Here is a 27451-nt window from a genome sequence, read left to right as displayed (position 1 = left end):
AGGTACTTTTCTTGCATTATAAACTTAGACCTACTAAAACAATTTTCCACAAGATACTATTAAACTTACAGCAGGATTTAGAGACAGGAATGAACATTTGTAATAATAATAACTTAAAAAAAAATGAAAAAAAAAAAAGCAACCCAAACCATCCAAAGTTACATTAGCAAGGACTAGAAGTATTATCTCAAAGATTTTAAAATTACTGCTTTAAAAAGTCTTGTATCAGAAAGGAGTTTTCAACACCCAGCCAGAGGTGCTCAGTAGTTGAAGAGAAGGGAATGGGGAAGAGATGTTTAGGGTTTTCCCCTCATTTCCTTGCTGTCTTGCCAATTAAGCTCAGAATGTTTCCCAGGTGTATGATAAATTTAAGGGATGGAAAGTCACATACACATTTAGTGGTATTTCAACTGGACTCTGTACAGCATCTCCAATGTCTGAATCAAAAGCATTCTGAGTAATGTCAGATAAAAGTTAATAGGAAAAAGAAACCAACAGAAAGGCTATTGATACACCTTTAAAAAAATGTAACACAAAAATAATTAACCACTGATTTCTTGGCATGTAAAAGTTCTATACAAATTTTAAAAATTTTATTTGCAGGTACTAACCTCTTGAAAAGCTCACTCTGTATTTACACTAATTCTTTTAACAAGTTTATCTCAAATTAAAGCATATTTAAAACAATCATGATTGCATTAACTTTTCTGCTTTAAATTATTACCCAATTAGTGCTTTATTCACATTTTAAAAACTTGTACAATTTATTACAAATATAAAACAGTGCAGTTTTTCATACATTATCCCAACTCTGAGACAAACACTTAAAAGACATGGAAAAAGATTTTGATTTCTATAAACATAACATTTGCATTACTCATACCCCTTTCTTCACTGTCCTCCCATAACCCCGATTTAAAAAGATCAAACATACAACATACTGTAGGTTTATTTTTATTCAAAAAGTTACTGTCTCAAGACATAAATACAAATCAGAAAACAGTACAATTAGGACAATAGAATGTGGAGGACAACAGGTTAAGGTAAATATATAAAACATTTTTAGCTGGTTGAAAACAAAGCTGTAAGAACTGCTTTCACAAAGAAACACTCCTTCAAGAGTAAGAAAAATCAACTTAGGTTTAAAATCATATATACAGTCCTCTCAGCAGTTCTATTAAATGCAGTGGTGTGAAAAACAATATAGGCAGTACTTTTAGACATGAGAATATTTATTTATGTAAAATGAGTTAGGCAGATCTAGTTTTGAGTTTGTTGTTACCCCATGACTTAGTAAAATAATTATATTTTATCATGATCCTTTAGATAATCTATGGTTTTTGGCTACCACAGCCGAATGTTTAATTTCTGAGTCTAAAAACAGGAAGCCTTTTTGTATTCACCCATTTGGGGAGATTCTTGTATTGCAAGCGTATTAAGGCATGGAATGATTAAAATAATATACCTCAAGAACTGAGAGACAACTGACAAAAAATATACATATGTAATATAAGTTAATATTTCCTTTAAAATGATGTCTAGCTGCCTAAGCCTTGCAAAATGAGTCGATGTCAAAATGGCATAAATCCACTTTCTGTTTTAGACCAAATTTAATTTATTTGTGAATGGACACAAAACGAAGTTTAAAGCTTAGCTTTCAAAGAATATTATGGGTTGTTTATGAATTTCTATTATCCAATCTAATTTACATACAGAGGAAATGTACTGTAACCTGTTAGAAGTATCTTTAACCTGAAGACTGCTTGCAAAGACAGATAGATAAAACAATATAAAATACAAATTTAAAAATCATTTTTAAAGCATGAATTCTCATGCTCTTCTATTTTTAAACATTGTTAAACTTTCAATATATTTCTGAAACCTCATAATTTTAAGTTGGAATTTAAAAGTAAGAAAAAACTAAACAAACTGCGCAATTATAAAATCAGCACCAATTTATATATATATATAATTTTATTTAAAATTTAGATCCCTATTCCCACACTCTAATAAGCTGTATAATTTTTGTTTAGAATTTTTCTGCAAACATACTACAATAAGCTTCTTTTATTTGGAGACAAAATACAGTGGCACTACTGGAAGGAATTTCACAACATTACATTTTTCTTAAAGGACAAGCAAACTTTCAGGGTTGGTAATGGGCAAGCATGAGTGAGATCTGTTACGTTCTGGTAGCTCATAGTTTATGGACCTTTCTGAGAAGGCTAACATGAAGCTTTTGGAATAAAAGTGTGTTTTAGATTAAAAAGCTGTTAAAGTTCTGCTTTATGTACTTTTTTTTCCATGATTAATTAATACAAACCTTCTGTTGCTGAAGTTTGCATTTAATTGAAAATACTGACAACTCTTCTGGTTCTATCACTGTAAGAAAACCAATCCATCTACTATTTCAGTTCATGGATGTGAACAGCAATCCAGCAGAGCTTATGATTATTTAGTACAGCCAGCAAATGTATAGAGAGGGGCTCAAATCTGTACCAAACACCTCTCAGACTGTTAGAATAAAACTCAGAGGGAATACTTCTTATGATCCGGAAATAAACTGATAGCACATAAATAAAATATTGATTTGTTTTCCCAACAAAAAGTGTAGCTTATCCTCAAATTGTTTACTTGTCCTTTACATTTCTTTTTTTTTTTTCCAGGCAAACAAAACTGCCCCTTCAATGCACTTGATCTTGAAAGCATGTCATTCTCCTTAGAGAAAAATCTGTTCAGAATTTCACTGTATCTACCACAATTTTGTATTGAAAAACTTCCTCTTCCACTTAGAAAATGACTTCACCACTGATTTATTTGCTGTTCTGGTATTAAAACATTGACACCCCAAGAACCTAAAAAAAAAGTTAGAAATGGTGTCAATTTTTAGTCTACCACACATTTAACAAAAAACAAAGAAATTAGTATATGTTTTAAGATTAAGACACTTCAAGATATGTTAAGGCATTATAAGTTTATTTTTCTTCCAAACCAGATTCACCACACTTCTGATTTAGGTAATGATACGAAAAGGGCTCCTCATTAGTTAGAAATATTTTTCTCACACTTCAAATTCATCAGATCCAGTAGGAATATGACAAAGCCTGCATTTTAATTATTTTAGGTAATAATTGCAAAAGAATTTTAGTTAGTTGCCTAACTCAGACTTCTTTGCCAATGACATTCTATTGGCCTGAACCTGAAATCAAGTGTGTCATTTCCAGCAACTAAACCTGGGACAAAACACCCCATACACCAGTTGCTGCTGCATCTGTGACCATGGAAACCACAGGTCACCTCACAGCAGCCAACCAGGACACAAACTGAACACTTCCTATGAAATGTAGCCACTCTGTCAGGAAGACAGTGGGGAAAAAAAATTAAAAAAATCAAACAATCATCAGGTAAAATCAAACAACTGTCCTTTGGGACTGTGTGACTAAGGAAAGAAAAAGCTTTCCTGAAACAAAGAATCAGTTTCCACTTCCCTCGTGAAAGCAAGCAGGTATCACCACTGATATGCCAAAAAAGAAAAAACAAAACAAAAAAAAAACAACCAGAGGATCCAGATTTTGTGACTGTCCTAGCTTTTACAGGACTTTCTAAAATCAGAAAGAGCCACTAGGGACTTAATTTTCCTGAATCTTAACACTGCTGTTCATTTTTATCTGTTTACAAACCAATTTTTACTGTTTTTTTTTCAATTAAATTCACTTTAGATGCATCATACAATGTAGCACACAGACAGAGCTGCCTCTGGTGCCGGCAATAACCGGGCACATCAAAGCATGAGCAGACAGGCTAAAATTTTCATCATATACCACATGCATCTCAAAAAATTAAACTGCTTTATTACGCCCCGTTCTATTAAAAACAAGTGCAGCAACTCTGAGAACAGCGGACGTCTGAAATAAGATAGGAGAATAAAGCAAATTAACTTTATTCTGAGAAGATTTTCTTTGTTTTTTTCCTGCATTTCCGAAATTGGCTCTTTCCCGTCGAGCACGGAGGGGCTCCGGGCGCTGCGCTGCCCTCGGTTGCCCTCGCGCGGCCGCGCCCGGGAAACGCAGCCAGGGACGGGAACCTCGCGGGCACTAAACCTGTTAGAGCGGCTCGTACAGAACTGAGAAGCTAAAAGGTTTCTGAAAGCAACGAAATGTACCCGTAGAAGGCCAAATAGTCAGCACCGTCAGGCTAAAAAATCACCGACAATTATTTCACAGATCAATCCAGGAAAAAAATGGAGAAGGGGAAGGGAAGAACTATTTTAAATCAGAACAAGTGAGATACTTTCTTGGTGTTACTTGAGGAACAGAACACACGACAGCCAGACGCACCACCTAACTGATTCATTATTACTGGAGCAAAGGCCTACTGGTACAAAATATATGGATTTGCATTTAAAACAGTATTTAGGACTTCTTTCTCCCATAAACAAGAACATGTTCATGCTGCAACAATACTGTAAAAAAATACATAACCGTCTTCCAAATTCCACCAAGCTGTCCAAGATTCCCAGGAAGCATTGTTGTACTGTCCTCTGCTGGCTTGCTGCAGCTTGTTATTTCCAGTGTAATTTTGTACCAGCTACACAAGGTCAAAAATGGCTGCATACATTACAAGTGGTTCAAGACAGAAGGAATCCCTCATGCAGATTTTTAAAAGAGAATAGAGACTGCAGATTTATCAAGTCGGATAAAAGGGCAACTGCAAGCAGAAACTACAGACTTCGGATGTTTTGGACCTAAAACTTTATATGGAAAGAAAAAATACCTCTCATCTCTATAAACAAGTATCTGTATTATCTCCATTTTCTTCATTATCTTACTTATGCACAAAAGTAAATATGCCAATTAAAAAAAATGGAAGAGGAAAAAAAAAAAAAAAAGAAAAAACCCAACCGAAAAACCCACAAAACTCAAACCATCCAATGCTGACAACTGGTAATGACAACTGAGTCACTGAACTAAGCTCAGTACAACAGGAAATTTGCCTTTTATATCGTGGGTGTACAATTTTTTATTTTTATTTTTTTAACGCTCTTTGCTATCAACCTCTGGAGGGTCTTTTTCCATACCAGATTTGTTTTCTCCTCAGACTCAAAGGCTTTTAGTTTTTACATAGCTACATATAAATATTAAGAACAAAAATCCTATAAACTTGCAAAGAACACTATCTTAGAATTTATGAAGCTGAATTACAGCATAAAATATTTCTCCGACTGTACCGGTCTGCCAAAATAAGCTAATAAGACAACTTGAAGATTAAATTCTTTCCACTTAAAATCTGAAGTAAGAGAGTATGGTAACCTTAAGACTGAGTTTACATTACTTTCCCTTACGTAAGTTAACCTACCGATTCATCCATGATTGAAGCGGGGTCAAAGAAATCTGGTTTTAGTTCCGTTCTTTCTCTCCTGTTCTTTGATGGTGGCTTTAGAAAGCAAACAAATAAACAGGTTAACTGTAATTTCACAAGAAAACCAGAGGTTTTACAGTGTAGTAAGAATTACTGACAGCAGCACAGAGTTCTTTAACACAGCTCTCTTTAACAACGCAGAGAGCAACAAGAAGGATTTTTCTGTTTCCCCAGAAGAAAAATCTGATTCAAATATCTTACTTTAAAAGCAGAAATACAAATCCCAAGTCCACTAAAAACATAACTAAATCTCTTACTAGGTCTATGTCCATGGTGTCGAAATCCATGCCTTCATTAAGATCTTCGATCCGCCCTTCTGATGACATCATCACATCTTCAACAATTGGCTCCTCATCATCTTCCATTAGACTTGTGCCACGTCGACTGAAATGAAAAGAAAAACATTCCGTGTAGCACTAAATCAAGGTAAGTTTTATCTGAATATTTAAAAGGCTAATGTTCAATAAGGAACTGCCAAGAAATGATCATTTCTGTTTTATCTAATGGAATTAAGTAATTAAAAAAAAATGCACAACTACTATTAAAGAAAGCTGGCATTTAACCAGCTAGAAGATACTAATAAGAGTGTGGGAGAATGGCTAACAAAGATAACTGAAATGTGGTACATTGCTAAATGGGGATTCTGAGAGAATTGTTTCTGTGAGAATTGATAAGCAGATCTAAACCACACCTAATTTTGCACTTAATGCTCAAATGAAAAAGAACCTAAGTTTTGCCACTTAAAGTAAAATTTTTTCTGCCTTATGGTAAGGCAAGGAAAAATGTCTTAGCAACAAAGTAGATGTGTAAAACCATTACAATATTCCCACATAGTCCTTCATCCTCTTTCCTCACAACTTCTACACACAACATCAAACCTTATGAGAAGAGTAAGGAGTCATTCTAATTTCACTAATTGGTGTCACTGTATTAAAAAAGCCACTACTGAAACTATGTTACATGAAGTACTGGTAACAGAACAATTAAAAGTTATTAGGGGAAAAATGTAAAGCTCCTCAATATATATGTCAATAGTTTTAGGGTTTTTTCCTGTAGATCCACACAGTCCATAGGAAAGCAGAGAACTTCTAAACCTAGTCTTCCTCCCCTGAGCTAAACGAGTTCTGGAACATACTTTTATTAACATGCTTGTCAAAATGCACATGTGATGACTCATAATGAAGTAAGTGACACTCCAGTAAGAATGTATGACCTCTGAAGGACAACACTTGTTTAAAAACATTAGATTGTGCTCATCTTCATCCACAATATGGAGGACTTTGGAAGTGTTTTGTGTGTTTGGGTTGGCAAGTTCTACAAAAACTGATACTACAGGTCTCCTCTGAACTTTGGTTCAGTGTAGGTGAGAGAAAGTCTGTACCAATCAGAGAAATGCTGAAGGCAGTAGCTTCTTTTAAAGGCATACTTGTACATTAGTATGGCCAGTCTTCGCGAACGAAGATTTGGGAAGGGTCTTTGCCCTTCGAGCCTGCGCAGTGGATTTTTTTAGGTGAGACACAGCGTGCGCTGAGCTGAGCCCACCCTACTTATTCATTAAAAAGCAACAGAAATAGTAGATTTAAGTTGATCAGAAACTTTCTGCTCCACACACTGAACACCTATGTAAAAACTTGTTTGCAGTGTTCTATTTCTAAATACGATTTAGAAGTTAGGAAAACATAAAGATGATGTTTCACATGTATTAATTGCATCTATCTGCTACAGATAACACTGCTCAACAACCAGTTCCCTTTATTACATGGCTCACTACTATTCAATTTTTCTGGAATCTCAGTTCAAAAATAAGCGAGAAATGCCACGTTTATTTACCACTGCTTTTCTAAGGCTACTTAACATTTCAGGACACAGAAAAAAACCAAGGCAAGAACTAGAACATGGATCCCTCTTAAAAGACACAGGTGTAACACTGCATTTAATAAACCCTCCCCAACCCACTGAAGGAACATTTCACTCTCACTCACATGGCGTGTTGCAAGTTGCTTCTCAGCTTGACGTAGTTCATCGCTGCCCTCTCCTGTTGTTGTCGCGCGGCTTCTTCCTGTTGCCTTTGAGCCAACATCCACGTTACTTGCGTGCTTAAAAAGACCATTATTCTATTTTAAACATGTACTGGTTTTGTGTATGAACACTAACACAAAGCAGACCTACTCGTCTACGTACTTGTAATCGAGGGGAGCTTGGTGGTGCTCGGGCTGCATAGGATAGACACCCATGTAATTCTCGTCAGGTCGCAATCTCTTGGGCTCCCTCATTATTGTGGAAGTCAGCTGAGGTGTCTGCATCATGACTGGTGTGTGCATCGACTGCTCCCTGTTCAGCCACATACTGTCACTACTGCTGCTTTCTTCAGCTGGAAGGAAATGCAGTAAGAACATCAGTAAAGTTTTTTTCAAGCTACTCTAAAACTGAACGTTTAAACACAAGTTACATGCGTGTCCTTTCCGCTTACTGAGAATAGACTGCTTTACTTTTTACCACGAAGTTTTACATGTGCCTCAAAAGGCCTGGATTTATAATCACTGGTTGTAGTATTTAATATACTTTTCTATTCTGTGACTTAACACAGTGTACTGCCTTTATTTCCTCTTGTGAATCAAGTGTTATTTTATTCAGAATCTTCAAATGAACAGTTTTCCCACTAAGACACAGACATGTACAGAAGTCATCCTGTTTTAAAAAAAATACATTAGAGCATTTCAATACACTTATGCTAACAAATAGAGAACAACATGTATACTTTATATGAATATCTACTCAAGTAAATTTTAAGATGAGAAAAGTTCTACCTTCAGGTACTTTCCGCTTGCCTGTTGCTGGCTTTGTCTTCTTATTTCTTACTGTAGATCCTCGACTACTAATACCACTAATGACTGACATAGTATCATCATCCCCACCAGCTAGTAAAGAGTTTCTGTAGGACATGAGAGGAAGCCACACATCTTCTCTTCGTAGAGACATCTGAAAGGTCATGAACTTCTCCAAGTAAACATACCTTTAAAAGGAAAACATAATTACCAAGATGCAAAATATCTGTAACAAGATGTTAACACGTCAAGATAATTAACTACTAAAATTAACACCCAATGCTCCTCATCTAGTTAACAAAAAGGCCTGACAACAGCAAATCCACAATATGATTTCTGTTCATTCACCATAAAATGAAAACAAGGACAAAAACAATTTACCCTCTGTGATTATATTTGATTCCACCTGAGGTGAATACAATACACATAAATATTTATTCTGATGCATGCCTTTTGTGGTTATGATCATAAATATCAAGAATACTTTAAAAATACTTACACTGTTCTTTTGTCTTGTCTGAGAAGCTTGGAGGAGAACTCACTCAGGATATCAAGAAATGCCAAATTTAATGGTGGGTGGCTCTCACCTTGTGGATTAGGCTCCTTAAAAGCAAATTCTATGCCATCCCTAAGAAAAAGTTAAAAATTAAGTCACAAAAAGCACAAACAATAGAAAAAGTTCTAAGCACTGTGAGCTACAAAAACTGAACCCCTCTCCTTTATGTTAAGAAAGCAATAATTTGTTGTTTCCATATTCTGTCAAAAAAAGTGAACAGTGAATCTGGACACACTCTTTCTGTCATGCCACTTCTACTCTGCATTGCAAGTTTTCTGCATGAGACCAACATAACCACCACTGACAGTGAAGTGGATCTGTTCTTACTGTTGTGGGTAAGACATTAAAAATACTTTTTCATCATAGCATCAACACTGCTATCATTTACAGGCTTAAACAATGATGCTGGAGAACACCAACATTTAACATTTGGGTTTTACTCAGAAACAAAACTACAGTCATCTCAATTAATAAATGGGCTGTATCATCGCTAGAGCTGATGCATTTTGTACTACCAAACTCACTTTGAAAGCCTGAAAAGATAATTTTCTGTTAGTGTTTACAAAAATGGAAGTAATACAAAGCACACAATTACTTGTGTAACATAGCAATAGCTTCTCTTGTTTTCAACTGATCCAATCCAAACGTTAAAGCAAAACGTCGAGCAAGTTCCTTTATGCCACTGAATGTCGGTGAAGATCTGTCGAAGTTATAACCATTTTCTTGAATCATTTCATTGAAAAGCTGTATGAAATGAGAAGGGAAATTCATGTATTTAAAGATTATGCCAAACTTTGGACCAATACACACAGAGTTAAGCTGTAGTAAAAAACTATGTTTTACAGCTTCCCCCCCCCTTAATTTCACAACACCAAGAGACAAACATGGAAGTTTAGGACAAATAAGTCAAGGCTATGCTTGAGAAGTTTGCACTTCAGAGCTAAACCTTGAAATGCACACTGTCCAAGCACACAGGTCTCCACAAAAGCGAGCTCATTCACTGAAGAGAGCACTGAAATCATGTTTTAATATCGAGTATGTGTGAAGTCCCTACCAAACATTGATACTGAATTACTAATACTTTCCATTAATTCTCAGGTTAAAAAAAACAAACCCAAAGTCAGAAAAACACACCAAAGCAAAGCAAAATAAAATACCCCCCCCCCCCCAAAAAAAACCACAATCCCCCACCATGCAGGCAGGAACTCTTACTTAAACTATTGTTTTAGACTTATGAAGGTGTCACAGTTATTAATTTTTTTCATAGCACTTGTAGACTTGTAGAAAATGTTTTTCAGTTTAGACCTATTTATTGCCACCTTCCATAAGAATTCCTTCATCAATACCTCACACCAGTTATTAAACAGGACATGTGGAATTCATGCATAAAAATATTGTAAATTCTTACCTGCTGCAAACTAAGAATAAGTGTCTTAGCACACTGGATTTTGTCTATCTGTCTTGTTTTACTCATCGTTTCTTTAATAATATCACCGTAGTCATTGTAATACTACAAAAAACAACAAAAGAAAAACATTAGCTTTCAATATTAGCTGAAAACATTACAACTACTGAATTCTTCTGAAAATAAAATCTAGGATCTGCTATTAAAAATACTGAACATTTCTTTTCATTCTTGTTGTTCGTATTATTTAGAGGTAGAATGACCTATTTATCTTCAAGGCCATGACACATTTGTTAATGACACGTGTTCACCCCTTCAGGGTACAAGATTAGATTCTAATCTTTTTAGTACCTCCTGTAACTCTGGTGGGGAGTTTTCTATTTTCTCTGCTGAAAGGAGGCACCTACAGACAGCATCACAGCTGAAATTTTTCCAATGAAAACAGCTGCCTGTTCAGTTCTTTAAGTATTTCAGGTTTAATAAAGACCCAATTAGTTATTTAGAGATTCAAAATATATGTAGGGCACTCAGACAGATAAGGCTGCCCAAATTTTAAATTTTTTAAGGTAATCACCAAGGAGCAGAGCTTTATCATGTTCACAGAATGAGAACTCATACCATTGCGCAGCTGTGAATCCCAGGAGCCAAAAGGGGTTTTTATATTTAAGAAAGACTGAAACAGATATAAAGGTAACATGGGGAGAGTGGGACTCAAAACTTGTTTCTCTTCTACAAAGTTTAAACTGAAATTATTTGATGAAGCTAGACATTAGAGAGGATCTTTGGGAGAAGACTCTCAAAAGGCCTGCTAAACTAATAACTGATTTAAAAATATACCATCAATCAGGATAAGAAAATAAATCTATTAAAAACAACATAAAAAATAATGAGCAAGTTTCTTTCCTCCCTCCCTACCACCCACACACTGGAACTGTGAAACTTATCTCAGTCATTTTTACCCCTGCATACAGAAAGAGAACTTTTAAAGGCCTACACTCTGGAGTTTTGAATTCTTCACATTTTGAATCAGTTATCTTGTAAGGTAAAAATTAAATAATAGTTTTAAAATCCAAAGCTACCATATTCTAGTAGTTTTACTAATGATCACTAAGCTTCAGATTTACCTTCATATATTGCTTGAAAATGTCTGCAGCTGTGTTCATTTCCACCACTGTATATACAATGAGCTTACAGAAAGCTGCAAGTAGATTTCTTCTTTTGTGCAATGCTTCAATTTTGCTTGCTTCATCATCCTGCTGTCCATCTGGAAGAGTTCAGAACATGACAAATGTCATATTTAAGCATTTATAGATAAAAGTGATATGGCTAGTGGTCAGGATTCAGAAAATCAGATCTCAATTCTGGTGGCAGTGCACTTCATCGTCCACTGTCAAGTCTCTTCCCTGATATCACTGTGCCTATTAAACCAAACCTTTACTGTGATTACCCCACATGTTCCCAAACCAGCAAATGCTTTGATCAGCTGCCGACATTTAAAAGCCAAACCTACCCCTACCCCTGTGCCCATGCACAACCCTCAGCTACAAAAAAAACACCACACCAAAACACCACAAAATCCCACCAAAACCCAGAAACGCACAGGTAAATATATATTAGAAGGTTAATAATGTAAAGGGAACATAAGTTTTGTACAAACCTGCACTATTATTATCGTCATCCTGATCAATGAAGACATGATCTAAAATAAAACTGAGTAGTTCAGACTGCAGTGAAGAATCAGGAGTGTAAACAAGTGGTTCCAACATGTCACGTCCTCCTGTCATAATCTGATGACTGAAGATCATCAACACATCACACAGAATTGTGAAAGCCTGTTAGAAAGAAACCTTAGTAAATACTTGCTTGGAAAGTCGATTTTATTTAGAATAATGCATTTGCACCTGGCAAAATACTTAGAGCCCACCAGTGTACACAGGCCAGTGAAGTTCTGAACAACTACAGAGGCCTCCTGGAAGTCAAAATGTGCACAGCTTCTTGCAGCAGGTTCCTGTGTCAGGACTGGGTCTCCAAATAAAAATACTGCACAGACGAAGCCAACTAAATATGAAAACATTGCGAGATTAAAACATGAGGAGCCTGAAACTCCAGAATTCTGCCTGATGGATACTACATTAGGTCACTAGGGACACCAACCATAACAGTCTCCTTTTTGCTTTCTTTTTTTAAAATTGTTTTGATCACATTTGTAGAACATCTAATAGCTGAGGTCATTCAACCCCTTTAAATCATAATGTCTTACTTCCAGAAGTCCAACCACCTCTTTGTTTTGCTGGCTAACTTGTGTATCTGATGTCAGACTTAAATATCTGTACTCCACCTTCCTGGAAAGTTCAAATGTCTCAGTACCTGACACAGACTGACAGTCTTCAAACTAAACAGACCAAGGCAACTCTAATCTCTCAAGTACTTCCATGAACAGATCTGTTCTCTAACCCCTCAAAGTGAATATTGCGAATTTCCTGGTCACAATTTCCTGCTCCTCTTAAGTCCCTTCTGTCCCTTCATGACATTAGAGAAGAAAAGTGGAACCAAGGCTACTGTACCCTGTGTGACAGGTACCCTGTGTAACTGGGTAGTTCTAGTTTCTAGAGCATTCACCAGACTGAGAGTTATATAGTTTTTTAAAGAGACCTACTCATAGCCTCAGTAATTTTTGTTACTTGGACTTTCACACCCTACACCTTGTGACTCTTATACCAGATAGTTCTTTGACACAGAACACGTCTATTAAGTTTCAGTGATGTTCTTGTTCTAGCAAGAGTTTCAAAAGCTGCAATTGTGTGACTCAGTGGACCTGATTTTCAACTTCAACCAGGTTATTATTATCTTTAGAAGCAAAGAGGCTCCTGGTTTTCCATTTGTTTAATTAAACCGTCTACCTAGAAGATAATTTGGTCCTTCCCCTACAGAGAGATACTGCCCTTTTTTTTTTTTTCATCTTAGCATTCTCAAGATTGTTAGAGGCAATTACTTAGAATTAACCCTGCTATCAGTAACCTGTTCTCTGGGACCTCAAACTCCTGAGTGAAATGACCAAAGAACTATTTGACTACAGACTGGAAGAGACTCAGTATTTAACCTTTTCCTTTGACCCTGTTATCCTCCGAACAAGTGTTTCCCAATACGATGTCTCAATTCTTTTTGAAACAGGACAAAAAAAATACAGAACAACCCCCAAAAACTTCATGCCAGCATTTCTGAGACAGAGGGAGGGAGGGAGGGAGTTTTAGTGGTTCTTCAGTGGATAACTGTAAAAATGTGGGAATGTAAAAGCATTCAAAGACAGCACTAAAAAAACAACTTCTCTCAAATTGCTGTCCTTAGCTCTTCCAGTTTTGAGCCTATGAACCCACAGTCAGCTCCACAGGAGATGTGTGGGCATGAGCACACGGTAAGCAAGAGATTTGAAATGGAACTCTTTCACCTGAACTTAGAAACCAGAAGGTTTCTACAGTGCACCTGCACAGTCATTATTAAAAGAAAGAAAAAGCCCTTTGGAATAAAAGTTTTTGCTGCCTAAAATTACTAGAAAGAATCAACATTACCTGAGGAGGGCAAGCATACAAGTACAGTGTGTATTCACACTCCAAGGGTGTTCAGCCTGAACATGCAGGACACACCACATTCCCACAAAAATACTAAAAATTGCTTTAAAAGTATATTAGAAGACTACCAGTATAAACAACAGTCACTAACCTGTTCCTTAACAGCAGTGTTTACATTGGTCAGGTAGTGTTGACAGATTTGACAGAACACTCTCATCTGCTTCTTCAGACGTAGAAGATCCTCCTTCAAAGAGAACGATTTCATGTAACAGTTTAACTTTTTGATTTTATAGTCACATTCGGTACATGAACTTTCACAGAGTATTCCACCACAGACCTCCTGTGTAGTGGTAACATTCAAGTCCAGTGCATTATTCAAAAATCACTATTACAAAAAAAAAAAAAAAAAAAACAAAAAGCAAGCAGCAATTTCCTCACTTTGGTCATCCTGTGTGGTGCAAAACAAAATGGAAGTTGGGATGAAAACCACAAAGTTATTTATTAAAAAAGTAGTAACAAAAAGCCCTCAAAATCAAACCTAAAAAAACCAAACACCTGCCCCCACCCAAAAAACATTCCAGAGCATAAAGCATTTTCTCTTTAAAATATCTGTATTTTCAACCTAGAGGACAGATTTTAGGCAGCTGCTTATAACTAAAAAAGACCAGGCTACATGGTATTATTTTCTTAACTCGCTGCTTGGGGATAAAGTAGAATATCAGATGAGAGTTGGTGTTTTCTTCCCTCATTCATTGGAAAACAAAACTTCCCAAAAAGCACATTTCTGAGCAAATAAAGTATCAAACTGGAAGAAGTCCCACCCACATGTGTGACACAGTTGGTGTTACTCAATCACGTGAAGATTCTAGGCCCTGTAGAACTGGGGAAGTGATAATACAAAACACCAGCTGTGTAACCAGCATCAGCCCAAAGAAAGATGAGCTACCCCTGAAAGAAGTTTAAGAACTCTCCCTGCAATCTAAACTGAAACAAGGCTCTTCCTTCAAGAAAGCAGGTACAACATATGATTTAATCTCAACAGGAATCACAAAAGCAACAGCTGCTTCTTGACAGGAACCTAAGTATAAAATTATTTTAGAACACCTTTCCTACATAAAAACTTTTGTCTCAGATTACTACACTGTTGTTAAGAGAATTACACATGGGACTATTTTCTTTCTTTCATACAGAATTATTTATTTACATTTCTATTAAAATTGAACTATTTATGTAGCCTTTAATTTAGCAGCCTATATTATGAAGCTAATTCCCATACTTAGTCAACCTGTTCACAACAGCACACAGTTAACACCTAATATTGTCAGAGAACAAAAAACCCCAAACCAACCAACCAAAAAAACAAATAAACCAATCAACCAAGCAAATCTTTAGGCACAGTACATTTCTGTCACTTCTGGTTCTCTGTCTACTTTTTGCTGTTATATTCCACTGTCAGAAGTCAATGACACTTCTGTAGGTACCTGATATATTTGGCAGCTGTCAAGCAGTTAAATAAAACAAAATAGTTGTAGTTCAGAAATTAAACCTAAAAGCTTTAATTTACAAAAATTTATTATGTAGAAGTAGAAAAAAGTCTTAATAAAGGACAAGTTTTCAAATAAATTATTTTCATTCCTGGGGAAAGTACTGAAAATTACATTTTACTGCAAAACGGCTAAGTTAATCTTTATTTCTAAACTGTACTGTCAGTATTTCACTCAGTTTCTGCCATCAGGCTTGTGATAAAGCTTTAATCACTATTACAAAAACCTCAAGACTGTTTACCCTGAAAAGAATAAGCTAACAAAGCCTCCAAATCTTTCACACAGGTAAATGCTTCTCAACAATCCGTCTCCACTTCGTATCTGATATTTGGGGCTGGAAATGTGTAAAGCCATTAAAACACAGATGGGTAAACTAGCCAGCCAGTGTTCAAGTTCACAAGTAGTTAACACACCTTCAGACTGTAATAACTCACTGGACTAATGAAGTCTCAACATGATAGGGGGAAACCACCATAATCTGGCACAGGTGTTCTCTGTTATAAAATCATTAGTTACAGAGCATGATTTTCCACTCCTGCATCTACCAGGAGCTCCAACTACCACACCCTAAAAAGAAAATAATTTTAAAAGAAAAAATGTATACATCCTCACATTAAAATGGATTATTAATTAATCTTATATTATTAATGCCATGAGTTCTCTGTTATCTCCCTGGTAAACTGTGGCAGTCATGTACACTAATTACAAGTATGGCAATCAAAGTGTTTAAAAAACTTGAAGAATTCACTTATCTCCCCTCTGACATAAAGAAAGATGGGTTAACAGTAACTCTAATAACAAAGTGCAAATCCAGCATAAATTTCCAGTAAAAGAGCACTCTTTTTTCAGGACTGTGGAGAGCTTCCAGTATGTTTGATTATAGCGGGTTTTTTTCAAATTTAAAGAAATCATCAAAATGTTTCATCACTTACAAACTCCACCCTAAACCATCTAGCCTTTCAAAAAACTTTTCTTTCATGAGGCAGTTCACACAGCCAACCACCTGATCACCCCTTCAAGCAATGCTGCCCAGTGGATACAGGAAACCTTAATCCTTCCTCCAAGATTTTTCAAGAAGTGAAATTAGAAAGATGACATTTGCAAGAGCTTTGCCCTTCAAGATTACTATACATAGAACCAGAACAGGCCCTCTCATCACTCCCTCAGAAAATCTCAAATTTAACTTCATCTTCTTGTGCCTTTATTTAACAACATATTTAAAAGACTGATGAAGAGCAAAGTGGAATTGCAACATACTAACCAATAAGAATACTTTGACAGTGTGCAAATTCTTAGATCTCACTGACTTGTCACAGGTAGTTCAGTTTGTAAACAAATTCAAACTCGCTACTAGAGAGTAGTAAAACTGACCACACTGTGTTTTATAATTTGCAGTCTACCCCTCCTTAGCATTGTTATTATGCCTGATATCATATTTATTTACAAATACTTTAAAATTCTGTCAAATTAAACATAATGTTGTCATTCTAATAATATAAACATAACAACTGAGGTAAACACCAGGTTTGTAAGTCAAGCATTTAACTGCTAAAACTATGAATCTGGATGAACTTATTAGAAAAGCAGAATTAGGCAGATACCACTGTAAAGAAAATTCTTAGTCTTAATTCCAGCACAGCTCTCACTTGATGACACTGCAGCTATGTACAAATGTTTATTTACTAATAAAACAGGAACAAGGCATACCTTTGTGGAACTGCTTTCAGTAACTTTTGCTAGCTGCCAAAGGATTACATAATGAGTACACTGCAGTGCATGAATAACAATCTGAAATCAAAAGGGGAAAATGCATTAGATGACAAAGGCCAAAAAAAAGACAGCAACAAAAGCTATTTGTTGTTGTGCCTGAAGAACACATTTTAACTACAGACCTGTTCTGGCATGTCTCCATTTTCAATGCCAGTTTTCAATAACTTGTAGTTGCAGCCAAACAAGTCCCATCTTGATAGGTCATGAGCACTGGAAGCATCAGAAATGAAGCAAAATGTAATTTAACTAATACCATTTCGGCAATTTGAGGTTAACAACTACTAAAAGTTTAACTGGCCTAAAAAAAAAATAAATTAGTGGAATAAAGACTCCAGTCATAAATACCTCCCTCCCAACCACCACCAACACACACAAAAAAAAAGCAAAGCAAAAAACCCCCATGAAGTTGCACTGAAAAGAGAGATCAAATTAAAAACAAACAAAACCAATGCCCTACACCACAAACCCCAACAGGTGCGTGCAGAACTTACTTGTGAAAAGCAGTGATTCTCTTCAGTGTTGACAAGACTTGATATGCATCATCTTCATCAGGTTCCTCCCCCTATTTAATAATCACACAGTGAGATATCTCAAACATTCTAAGCAAACTGGGGAGCTTACTAAAACCAAACACAAACTGGAGGGCATGATGGGGCGGGGACCTGATTCTAAATTATTTATCAATGTCATATTTGCTTTCAGAAGAGTTAGAGAGATAAGGCATCAGTTCAGGTCTAGAGATGGACTCAATGATCATAAAAGGTCTTTTCCAATCTAAACGGTTCTCTGATTTTATAAAACAGCAGCAGAAGGAGAAAGAGGGGAGGGGGAAGGGAGATGGGGGAAAAAAGGGAAGCCTAGGATAGCAGAATACAATGTATAATGTAGGTGCTTCTATTTTCTCTGAAGAATCCAGCAGAGGCCACTGTCAGACAAAAGACACTGGACTAGATGGGCCACAGGTCAGTACTTCAATCTTACTTTAATCACAGAAAAAGGTCTTTGACAGAGGTAAGAGAAGTGGTTTTTTCTAATCTTCCCACAAGTTCTGACAAACTTGCATTTAGTGAAAGAAAAGGAGTAAAAAGGAAAGGGTCCAAAAAGTATCTATTCATACACAGGATAAACTATCTGAGGTCAAGAAACTCCTCCTCAGTTGAGCAGAGATAATGCAAGTTTTACTATTCTGTAGTTGCACAACCTTGTCAAAGAACTATGGATTTCAACACTTCCACCAGAGTATTTGCCTTTTTTTTTTTCAAGTCAACTGACATCTCATTTCCTTGCTTTACACTCATTCTTTCTTTTCCTCACAAAGGGAAAAAAAAGGATAACAATTCTTGTCTAGGGTTTCTAGAGTGGAGTCCTAGTTCAGGACAAAGAGTAAGAGAAGAAAAGGAGCAGAGCCTGATAAACTACGTACACCTAAGAAGTGTGGAGAATGAAGTTGTCAAAAAGACACTTCCTATGCTCCTTACCACCAATGAGGAGGAGAAACAAGTTTTGTCTGAATGTCAGAGATCCCACATAGCGAAGTTAAATACTCCAACAGAAAATTCTCACTTTTCAGATCAGTACAGTGTGGGAACAGTTATTTTTAAGCTACTAACTGCATCTGCTTGCATTCAGGAAGGGAGGGGGAGTGTTTTCTAGAGATTTTGATATTTAACAACAGCAACATGCAATCACAGGCAAGACTAGCAACAGTAGTACATCTGAGGAGAATCCTAGTGGAAATACAATACTACAACTCTAAAAAACATAAGCCTCAAAACCTAAGAATAAAAAGTTTATGTAATTTCACTGTTCATCTGAAACTTATCTCACATTTCCAAAAGACATTTGTCAAAAGGACATGAAACATAAGACTACTGCCCTAATATACAAGAATAGCCTGTGTTCACATAATCACAGCAATGATACAATTGTGTTATTGCACATGACTTAACAGTTTTGGAAGTCAGAGGGAAGCTCCCATCCCTAACTCACTGACTCACAGAGGAAGGCAGAAAAACATACTGGAAACATTTACAAGGGCAGGAAAAGTTGATCTTGCACATTAAAATACCTCTTGCAGGAAGTCCTCAAGAAGTCGATTAAACTTGTCTGCCAATTCATCTATTAACTGACTTCTTGCAATGTCAACCCTGTTAAAGATTGTGAATTCTTCATTACAGAGAGCGTGGTACGTTTTTGAACAGGCTTCCAAAACATCTATATCTGTGTGTTTCTCCACAATATCCCGGATTTGTCGCAGTAAGGCATCCAAATGCTACAAGGAAGACGAGCCATAGGAAAAAAATATGTAGTCATATATATACACACACAAGACTTTTAATAAACCTTAAGTAATTTTAAAAGGTAAATTCAATTTATTACTTTTCTAACTATGATACAGAACACAAAACACAGAAAGCCAGTGAAGCTTCTGAGAAATTGAAAGTAAGGCAGTGAAGCTTCTGAGAAATTAAAAGTCTACTTATCAAAAAATAAGTAGGAGTTTGTCAAAGACCCAAGATTCACAGCATTTTAAAAAGTCATTAAAAATTTGCAAGTGTCTGCATGGTTTTATCTAATTTGAATTTCCACTGACAACTGAACAATACAGAAGAATTTACCTCCTACTCACACAAACATTTATACATGGTCTTAAAAGCTGTATAACTGAAGATTTAGTTTCACAGCATTCTAGTGTTGGCACTGGAGCCAACTTCAGCCGTTCTTATGGGCCTCCCCTCAACCTGAGCTGCTCTCTACTGCTCCATCACTGCTGGCTATGCTGTCAACTACACAGTTTATCACTTTTTGACTCTAATGATTTCCAAGTGCTTCACAATGCAATAGCACATCTGAGGAGGAGAAAAGAGAGATGAGAAGAGCTTCACCAACTTCATCATCACAGCACTTATAATGAAAGCAGTAACTACATAATTTGGGATATGGTAGTTTTCCCCTTTTTCACCCAATGGAGATGGTGGTTTACTAGTTTCAGTGATCAGGAAAAGAAATAACTTACTAAGCTATTTCTACAAACTTTTATCTGCCAGGTAGCATACCCCAAACATGACCATAACCCAACAATACCTGTTCTCAAATAAAGTCCATCTAACTGGCAAGATTTTCCATTAAAACCTGCCAGACAGGCCTTAGAAAACTCAAACTTTCAGTATCTCTAAGAACAGGAGCCAGTCACAGCTCTGAAGTCCAAATCTCATTCTCAATAAAGGTTACAATAAATAAAGTCTCATTTACAAAAAAAACCGCATCTAGAATGGTGACAGAAATTCCAGTGACTAAGTCTAAATTCTGGGATTTTTCCTTTTGTCTTAAGTGTTACTGAATGTTACCTTACCTTTTCTAATCGTCCTGTTGTATAAATTTCCAAATCAAAGTACTGTGGCAACTGCAGTAAGTTGGTGACTTTTTCTGCATCTACAGAATACTGTAAAATTGGCAAGGAAAGGAGTTTAGTTGAAAAAGTCTTGGACAAAATAATTCATTACAGAACGAGCAAATATTAATAAAGACTAGTAAGAAAAAAAATAATACTTGTGGCAAGCCATACCATTAATTACAGAAACTACACTTGTAAACATTTCAGCAACAGTCCATCAGCAAGAAATGGAATTAAACCCACCTTTGCTAGCAACTGAGGGAGTGCCACTGCAAAAAGTTCAGTAATTTTTGTCCTGTCATCCAGTTGGGTTTTCTTTTCCTTTGCTGTCAGCACCTAAAATATTGGTATTGTGAGGATTTTACAGCTAAAAGTTCTGGAGCAAAGTTTCATTATCATCAATGAAATCATGATTAGGTACACAGACCTCTAATATCACTGTAAAATATCAATGAAAAGCAAGAGAGGGGGGCATGCAATTTCAAAAAAAAAGAAAAAAAATTCAGCATTCAAAAATGCAATTCAAAGTTAGACCTCATGCTATGATTAAGATTATAGTGAAAACAGAAGTGATAATCTAGAATGAAGGATCTACCTTTCCTGCAACTGGAATGATAACGAAAGAACAGCAAACCCTTCTTTTTAATGCTATTTACCCAATTCATATGCCAATCTAATCTTCATACAAGGTTTCAATCTGTACCTAAATGGGTTCCTCACCAAAAAAAGCACCAGTCTTGAGAGCAGTTCTCTTCCCTGTTTAATGCCTCCGTAAAAGAGGGCTCCCTAAACTCTACAGAGTCATAAAAAAGCCAACTAGTGGACTCTCCTCCTTCCAAGACACTATGGAGTGTATTTTCCTCTCCCTCATTTTGCTCTTGCTCACTGAAAATAGTTTTAACTTTTTCCAAACATTGATTTTTGTCTTCCTTTCCAAGTAATACTGCTTTGAAAATCAATTTTATATTACCTTCAATAGTACAAACAAATGCAGCAGTTCAAACAGCATTAAGCAAATGCCAAAGTCCAGAAAAAGTGAACTAGTCAGGGCAGTTGGATACTGGAGGCTGTGGAGACCAAAGTTGAACTTCCAAACTCAATCCCTTCACAGCAACAGCCTACAACCTTTTCCTTCTTCCCACAATGTCCCCACAGAGCCATTCCCACATCTCTAGATGAGTAGCTTTTTGCTTCCTACCCTTTTTCCTGTTCCTCTTCCCACAGGAGGATGACATTCAGCCGCTTGCCGAATTGTACAGAGCATTATTTCGATCAGTGCACTTTCCTGTCTATCCGTTAAAGCTGAAATTTAAGAAACAGATGTTAACACACAGCTTGATTTTTCATCTTCCACAAGGATCAAAATATGTTTGTTCTTTTTAAAGGAAGACAGACAGAGATTTAGGCCAACAGCTCATTTCCAGAGGTGGGGATGGCAGAACGGATAGAGAAAGTAAGTACCTTATAAAACAACAGCAGGTAATATTTAAAATAGAGAGAATATCCCTGGATAAGTCACAGGACAGGATGAAACAGACACCAAGTTTTATAATCATTTTAGTTTCTTTTCATTTTTTTCAGAGGTCCATTTACTAGGACCTATGAATTACAAAATTATGCCAGGGGTTTTGTTTGGGTTTACTGTCATTAAAGAAATTACAGTATTTCTCTATATGGTAGTTGTAACACTCAAAAAATGAACCAGTTTCACAAGCAACTTAGTTTCTCTGACGTCGAAAGTGCAGCCTGAACTTGTGGAACAACAAGGCAGTGGGACTCTGCATGCTTATTCCTTCTCTTTTCTTCCCACCATTATTCTTCTGTCTCACTCCCATACCAGAAGTGATCTCTTTCTATTCTTCCCTACATTTTACAATTGGTATTACTGATGGATTCCTCATAGTCATGGAAACACAGAGAATATATGAAGACTCATAAATGTGAACATCTTATTTCCTTATACATCAGGAGTAACAGAAACTGCACAGGAACATAAACAAAGACCTAGAAAAATCTCTTACGTTCTTCTCCATTGAGAGGCTCCTCCAGCAGAAGACTGTTCATACATTCCCAGTCCTTCAAGAGGTCTGTTGCACAGTCCCACATGCTGTCCACAAGATAAGCAGCATGTTCATGCAACTAAAATGAAAACAGATTAAGTATTTGATCAGCAATCAAGTTCATTACAGAGCTATAATACAGGGTATTTCTTGCACTTGGTTCCCGCCCATGGCAAAAGCACAAAGCAAGTTTTGTGAGCTCTCTGGTTAAAGAGAACACTTTCTTCCCCAATTAACTTTAAAAGATGAATCCAGACCAATTGCTACAAAGAGCAGGGCTACAGCATCTGTCAGAACTTGTGAGATAGGTGGGTAAGGATTGTGGTTGTGGGGTTGTTTTGTTCTGTTTCACCACCAACCCCCTTTTAAATCTCCTAAATCACAATTTCTTTGCATCTATACATCGGCATGTAGAATGACAGAATATTTGTCAGAGTAGAACTCACAACCTGTCTCAACTCTGTACTGACAGATCCTTCAAATAAAAACAACCACACAAAACAGTCTTTTAACTCCCAGGTTGTTCAAATAACAGGAAAACCCAGACAGATTCATGGTTATTAATCAATGAGTGGGGAAGAGGAAAAACAAGAAAATGAAATTTAAAAAAATTAAAATGAACCACAATAACAACACAAAAACCACAGACACCACAAAAACAAGGATATCCCTGGAACCCAACTTACTTCACTTTCCAAAAAGAAAAACACTAATGTCTTCACAAGATTAGCATTCGGACTTTGTCTTCCTCTCCTTTTAAGTATTCCATCATCTTCAGCATCTCTGCGGCTGAAAAGCCTAAAAGAAAAATTATTTCTTGACAAGTTTCTTCTTCATTGCCTTTGCCACAGTCAATTCACATCAAGATACTGGTTTTTTACACACTTAATACTTTGTTGCTCAGCTCCACATTCTATTTTGAAAGGAAGTAATTTGGGACAAGTATCATTTGAACAATTTCATATATGCTGAGTGGATATTTCGCTGACTGTTTCCAGTGGAATGTACAATTATAACAAAATGCTTTACAAACATCAGTGATAATTGGAGGTGCTTGAGGTCCTACACTCCTCTTTAGCAAACTATGTTTTCTGAATCTCCCCATATGAGACTTTAATGCAGCAAAGAAATACCGGAAGAAGGTCTGAAAAGTATTAGATGAAAAGTCTATTTTGTTCTCCTACACACCTGAAATATGTTGGAATTTATTTTTTTTTTAAACAGGAAAATATTTTCTGAAATGATCAAATGAGCCAATGGGGAGAGGGGGGCACAAGGGAGGAACCACAAATGGGAGAACACTCGTTATGATGCAAGCCCAAGTTTAGGCACCAAACCACATGAGTATTTTAAGACGCTTCACAGGAAGAATGGGAAAGGAAAAGACAGATGAACATTTTATTACATTCCCTGAAGGTACAAACTTTTCAAGCGCAGCCTTCAAAACTGCTCTCTATTTCCATTCAGAAAAACTATAACAGTTCAGAAACTACAGTCATGTTACATTCTCTCTTCTCTCTTAAGGCCATTTTATTATTCAGTTTTTTCCTTTTCCTAATTAAAACTAATGAGAATCACAGTGTTAACGCACACACGAAATTCTACAGGAAGAAGTTGTTAACTATAATTTCTCCATCTTACTTTTTGTAAAGAAATTCCCCTGCAGCAACTGCTACTGGCCGGTGAGCTGAATAAACCAGGTGGTAGACATTTTCACAGTCTTCTGCAGTCAGAACTTCTTCACTACTCCTGAGGTAGGGATGGGAAGAAAGACAGAAAGAGGCTGAGTTAACAGACTATGAACTCTAATGAGGAAGATGAAAATGAAGGAGAATTGAAACGTTTTCCTTCAATTTGTCATGCTAAAACTCAAAGTCTTAGATCCAAAGTCTTCCTGAACAAAATATACTGATCAAGTATAAGCCTTTGCTAGAAGGTTATGCTCCAAAGTTCAACTACTGTGTAATGTTCAGTAGATTCCATGTTCTTCATTTCAAACATTCCATGATCACTTCAAACTATGGCAGCTGAATCCCAAATTCCACACATCTACCTAACTGTGGGACATAAGTAACAGCACTATTTTAGTCAGATTACTATTACTTTTGAAATTCCCATTTGTCTGAGTGTAAGATGCATAGATATTTCTATAGGCTTCAAATGATCTGAAGTGTCATGCTGCTGGTCTAACCTACAGGAATTAGAAACATTTCTTAAGTTTCAATAACTGTTGTAAGCCAGATAAGAAAATATACATGTACTTACTGTAAAACAAGAGTGAGTAATTTTATTGCTTGGACTGCAACATCATATTCTTTGTCAAGAGTCATAGACACAATTCTATCCTAAGAACACAAAAGAAAATATTTTTCAAGAGGAAAGAAGTGTAATCCAACTTTAAAAATAATAATACTGTACCTAAAAATAAGAAGTTACACTAACCTTGAATCGACTGGTGAAGAGTTCCAATTTGGAATTAAGCTCTTTATTATAGTAAAGCCCTTGCAAAGCAGTTAGGCATTTGAGTCTTACTTCCCCTTGCTAAAATAAAAAACAAAGAACTGAATTAAAAGTCAACTATAGGATACAGATCTTCACATCATACAAGATAAGTTTCTTTTACAGTCTGAATTAATTCAAATATTAAATGCTGTCCCACTATACTACCAACGATCACTGTTTGTAACAAGCTAATGAAGGAAAAAAGCCAAACAAAACCCCAATATCTTACTGCAGTTAGCATCTCTAAGTCAAAATACACTTGTTTCATTCTTTCTAAATGCTCAAGATATTTCTAAGTAGAACGCTATATGTTTCAGAATTAGTAAGTAGATAATGAGAGAAATACTCCTGAAATACAAGATGCACTTAAGCAGAGGACATGTTTTAAGGTACAGATACAGAATGACTTTTCCCAAGTCTAGGACAACTGACTCCACGCAGTTTCTGTCACCCCACTGCCAGAGGTTCTTGGTTTTTTATATCAAACCCACAAAGAGCACAGCACGAGTGAGCACCCCTTCATTTGTGCCACTTCACAGTCAACAGCTTGAAGTCTCCAATGCAAGGATTGGGACAATGTGCTGACTCAACAAAATCAGGGAGTATTTGTAAACTATGCCTATTGACCCCTCCAAGCAGAGAATAAGCTCTAGGTGGTAGTTATGAAGTAACAGCTTGAGGCACTCACCAGCACAAAAGGGGACCTCTCCCATGCTTTTTACAGCTGGAGGAGAATGCTAGAAAGTTTCTTAACTTGGCAAAACAGGCTACAGGACTGCATTATTCCATATGACATGCACTGATTTTAAATAAGTATTCTAAAGTAAAAGTCTGGATCAGTAATAAATAAATACAAAAGACTATTTCTTTACAAATAACAGTTCCTTAAAAACAATCTATATCTACTGTCTAAAAACATTCAAAAGATTCAAGTCTAGTTTATATATATGTTGAAATGCCAGTGCTTCTGAATGGTAAGAAAAGCAGTGACAGATTGAAACAGTTAGGAGATCTGAACCTATTCTGACAAGACAACAACCCAAAGCACAGAGTTATGCTTCCTGGCTCTGCTCCTTTTCCCCAGTGCAGTTCACCTTATCATGCATAGTCCACCCCACATATTTTAAGTAGCTGTCATTGAGAAAGGCGTCACTGTACATCTTCATCCATATTCCAATCTCTTCAATGCAGATGGCTCTGATTTCAGCAATTGCATCTCTGTGGAGAGAAGTGGGGCAGAAAGTTCAAACAGATCAATAATTAGAAATAACCTGCCACTGGCTTCCAAAATAAATTAATGAAGCTACAAATTACTTGCTACGAGAAACTTACCGGTATCTATGCACAAAAACACCTTTAAATATTGCATTCATCATGTTTTCTATTTCATCCTGATTTTCTTGAAGCTGAAAGAGTGTACAGAGTACATAAACAGTGAGGAGTACTTTTACAGTCAGATCAGACAGTGTTGATGCTACACAAACTAAACGTCTGAAGTACGACCAACAAATCCTTTCCTGAAATACTCACAAATCTGTTTCACAGTACAAGATACTATTATTTAAGGAATTGTATCTATCAGAGCACAGAAACTTTAGTTAATTGTGATCACTGCAAAACTGTTCTTCAAGTGTAACAAAGACATCTTAGGTTTCTGAAAGGTCCTAAGTTTATTTATAAGAAAACTTGATTTAATTTTCTTGTAACATCCCTGCCTTTTTCGTTTATCTATGTATTACTCATATGAGGACTGGTCCTGTACACACATCTAGCACAACTACACTGAATAGGTGTTTAAGGGATCAGTCTCAAAATGCAAGATCTTTGCAAGACAAACAGAAGACAAAGTTGTTAAGTTTGTCTGAACTGCCAAGAAAACAAAAACCTTAACAGGTAACAGCACAAACATTGAAGAGCAAAGGTCAGATGTTTCCTTTGATCATGAAAAGATTATTTCTAATGTCTAAAAAACAAAACAAAACAAACAAAAAAAACCAACCCCAGCCACAAAACAAAACAAAAAAACCAATCCAAAACAAAACTAACCCCTCAAGAAGCCCCTACATAAAACAAACCACCAATTCCCCCCCAAAAAAATACTGAAACCTGAATGAATTAGGGCTTTCAACAAGACAGCACTGTCAGCAGTGAATCAGCAAGTCTCTTTTACACAAAAGAAAGAAAATAGAAGTAGGTTGCATTTTCAGTTTTGACAGTGCTTTCTGTAGATCAAAAAAGCCTTATCTAAAGCCTTTAAACACTTTCTGCTGAGATCGATATTGACATTATAAAAGCAGTACTTTGCTCCAAGAACCCAGAGATCATCTCTAGAAGCCAAAAACCAGTCAATGTATAGCAAATTTTGTTATGTATTCCAGCTTGGTTTAGGAAACTAGTCAAGAAATACAACA

At 36.3% G+C, this 27451-nt stretch overlaps 1 protein-coding gene across 4 annotated transcripts in view; it reads right to left on the bottom strand.

The window, feature by feature from the left end:
• Positions 1-931: 931 nt before the first annotated feature.
• The window catches only part of STAG2 (stromal antigen 2), a 71904-nt gene continuing 45384 nt past the window's right edge, over positions 932-27451 (bottom strand). For 2 of the 4 annotated variants that reach the window (XM_032701784.1, XM_032701783.1), the window contains exons 9-34: positions 26373-26446; positions 26135-26258; positions 24981-25079; positions 24804-24883; positions 24180-24287; positions 23225-23336; positions 22500-22617; positions 21677-21780; positions 20722-20814; positions 20437-20526; positions 19153-19356; positions 17576-17646; positions 17207-17294; positions 17022-17102; positions 13922-14014; positions 11862-12036; positions 11329-11468; positions 10208-10309; positions 9395-9543; positions 8743-8871; positions 8226-8431; positions 7600-7789; positions 7401-7514; positions 5676-5802; positions 5356-5433; positions 932-2855 (exon numbers count right to left, since the gene is read on the bottom strand). In XM_032701784.1, coding sequence (XP_032557675.1) covers positions 2832-2855; positions 5356-5433; positions 5676-5802; positions 7401-7514; positions 7600-7789; positions 8226-8431; positions 8743-8871; positions 9395-9543; positions 10208-10309; positions 11329-11468; positions 11862-12036; positions 13922-14014; positions 17022-17102; positions 17207-17294; positions 17576-17646; positions 19153-19356; positions 20437-20526; positions 20722-20814; positions 21677-21780; positions 22500-22617; positions 23225-23336; positions 24180-24287; positions 24804-24883; positions 24981-25079; positions 26135-26258; positions 26373-26446 — 2973 coding nt within the window. In that variant the 3' untranslated portion in view covers positions 932-2831. The other 2 variants (XM_032701786.1, XM_032701785.1) reach the window with 2 other exon arrangements.

Source organism: Chiroxiphia lanceolata, chromosome 14 (assembly GCF_009829145.1).
Source record: "Chiroxiphia lanceolata isolate bChiLan1 chromosome 14, bChiLan1.pri, whole genome shotgun sequence".
In the NCBI taxonomy this organism is placed as follows: Eukaryota; Metazoa; Chordata; class Aves; order Passeriformes; family Pipridae; genus Chiroxiphia; species Chiroxiphia lanceolata.
Note: the sequence above shows the minus strand (reverse complement) of the source record. Positions and strands in the feature narration are given on the sequence as shown.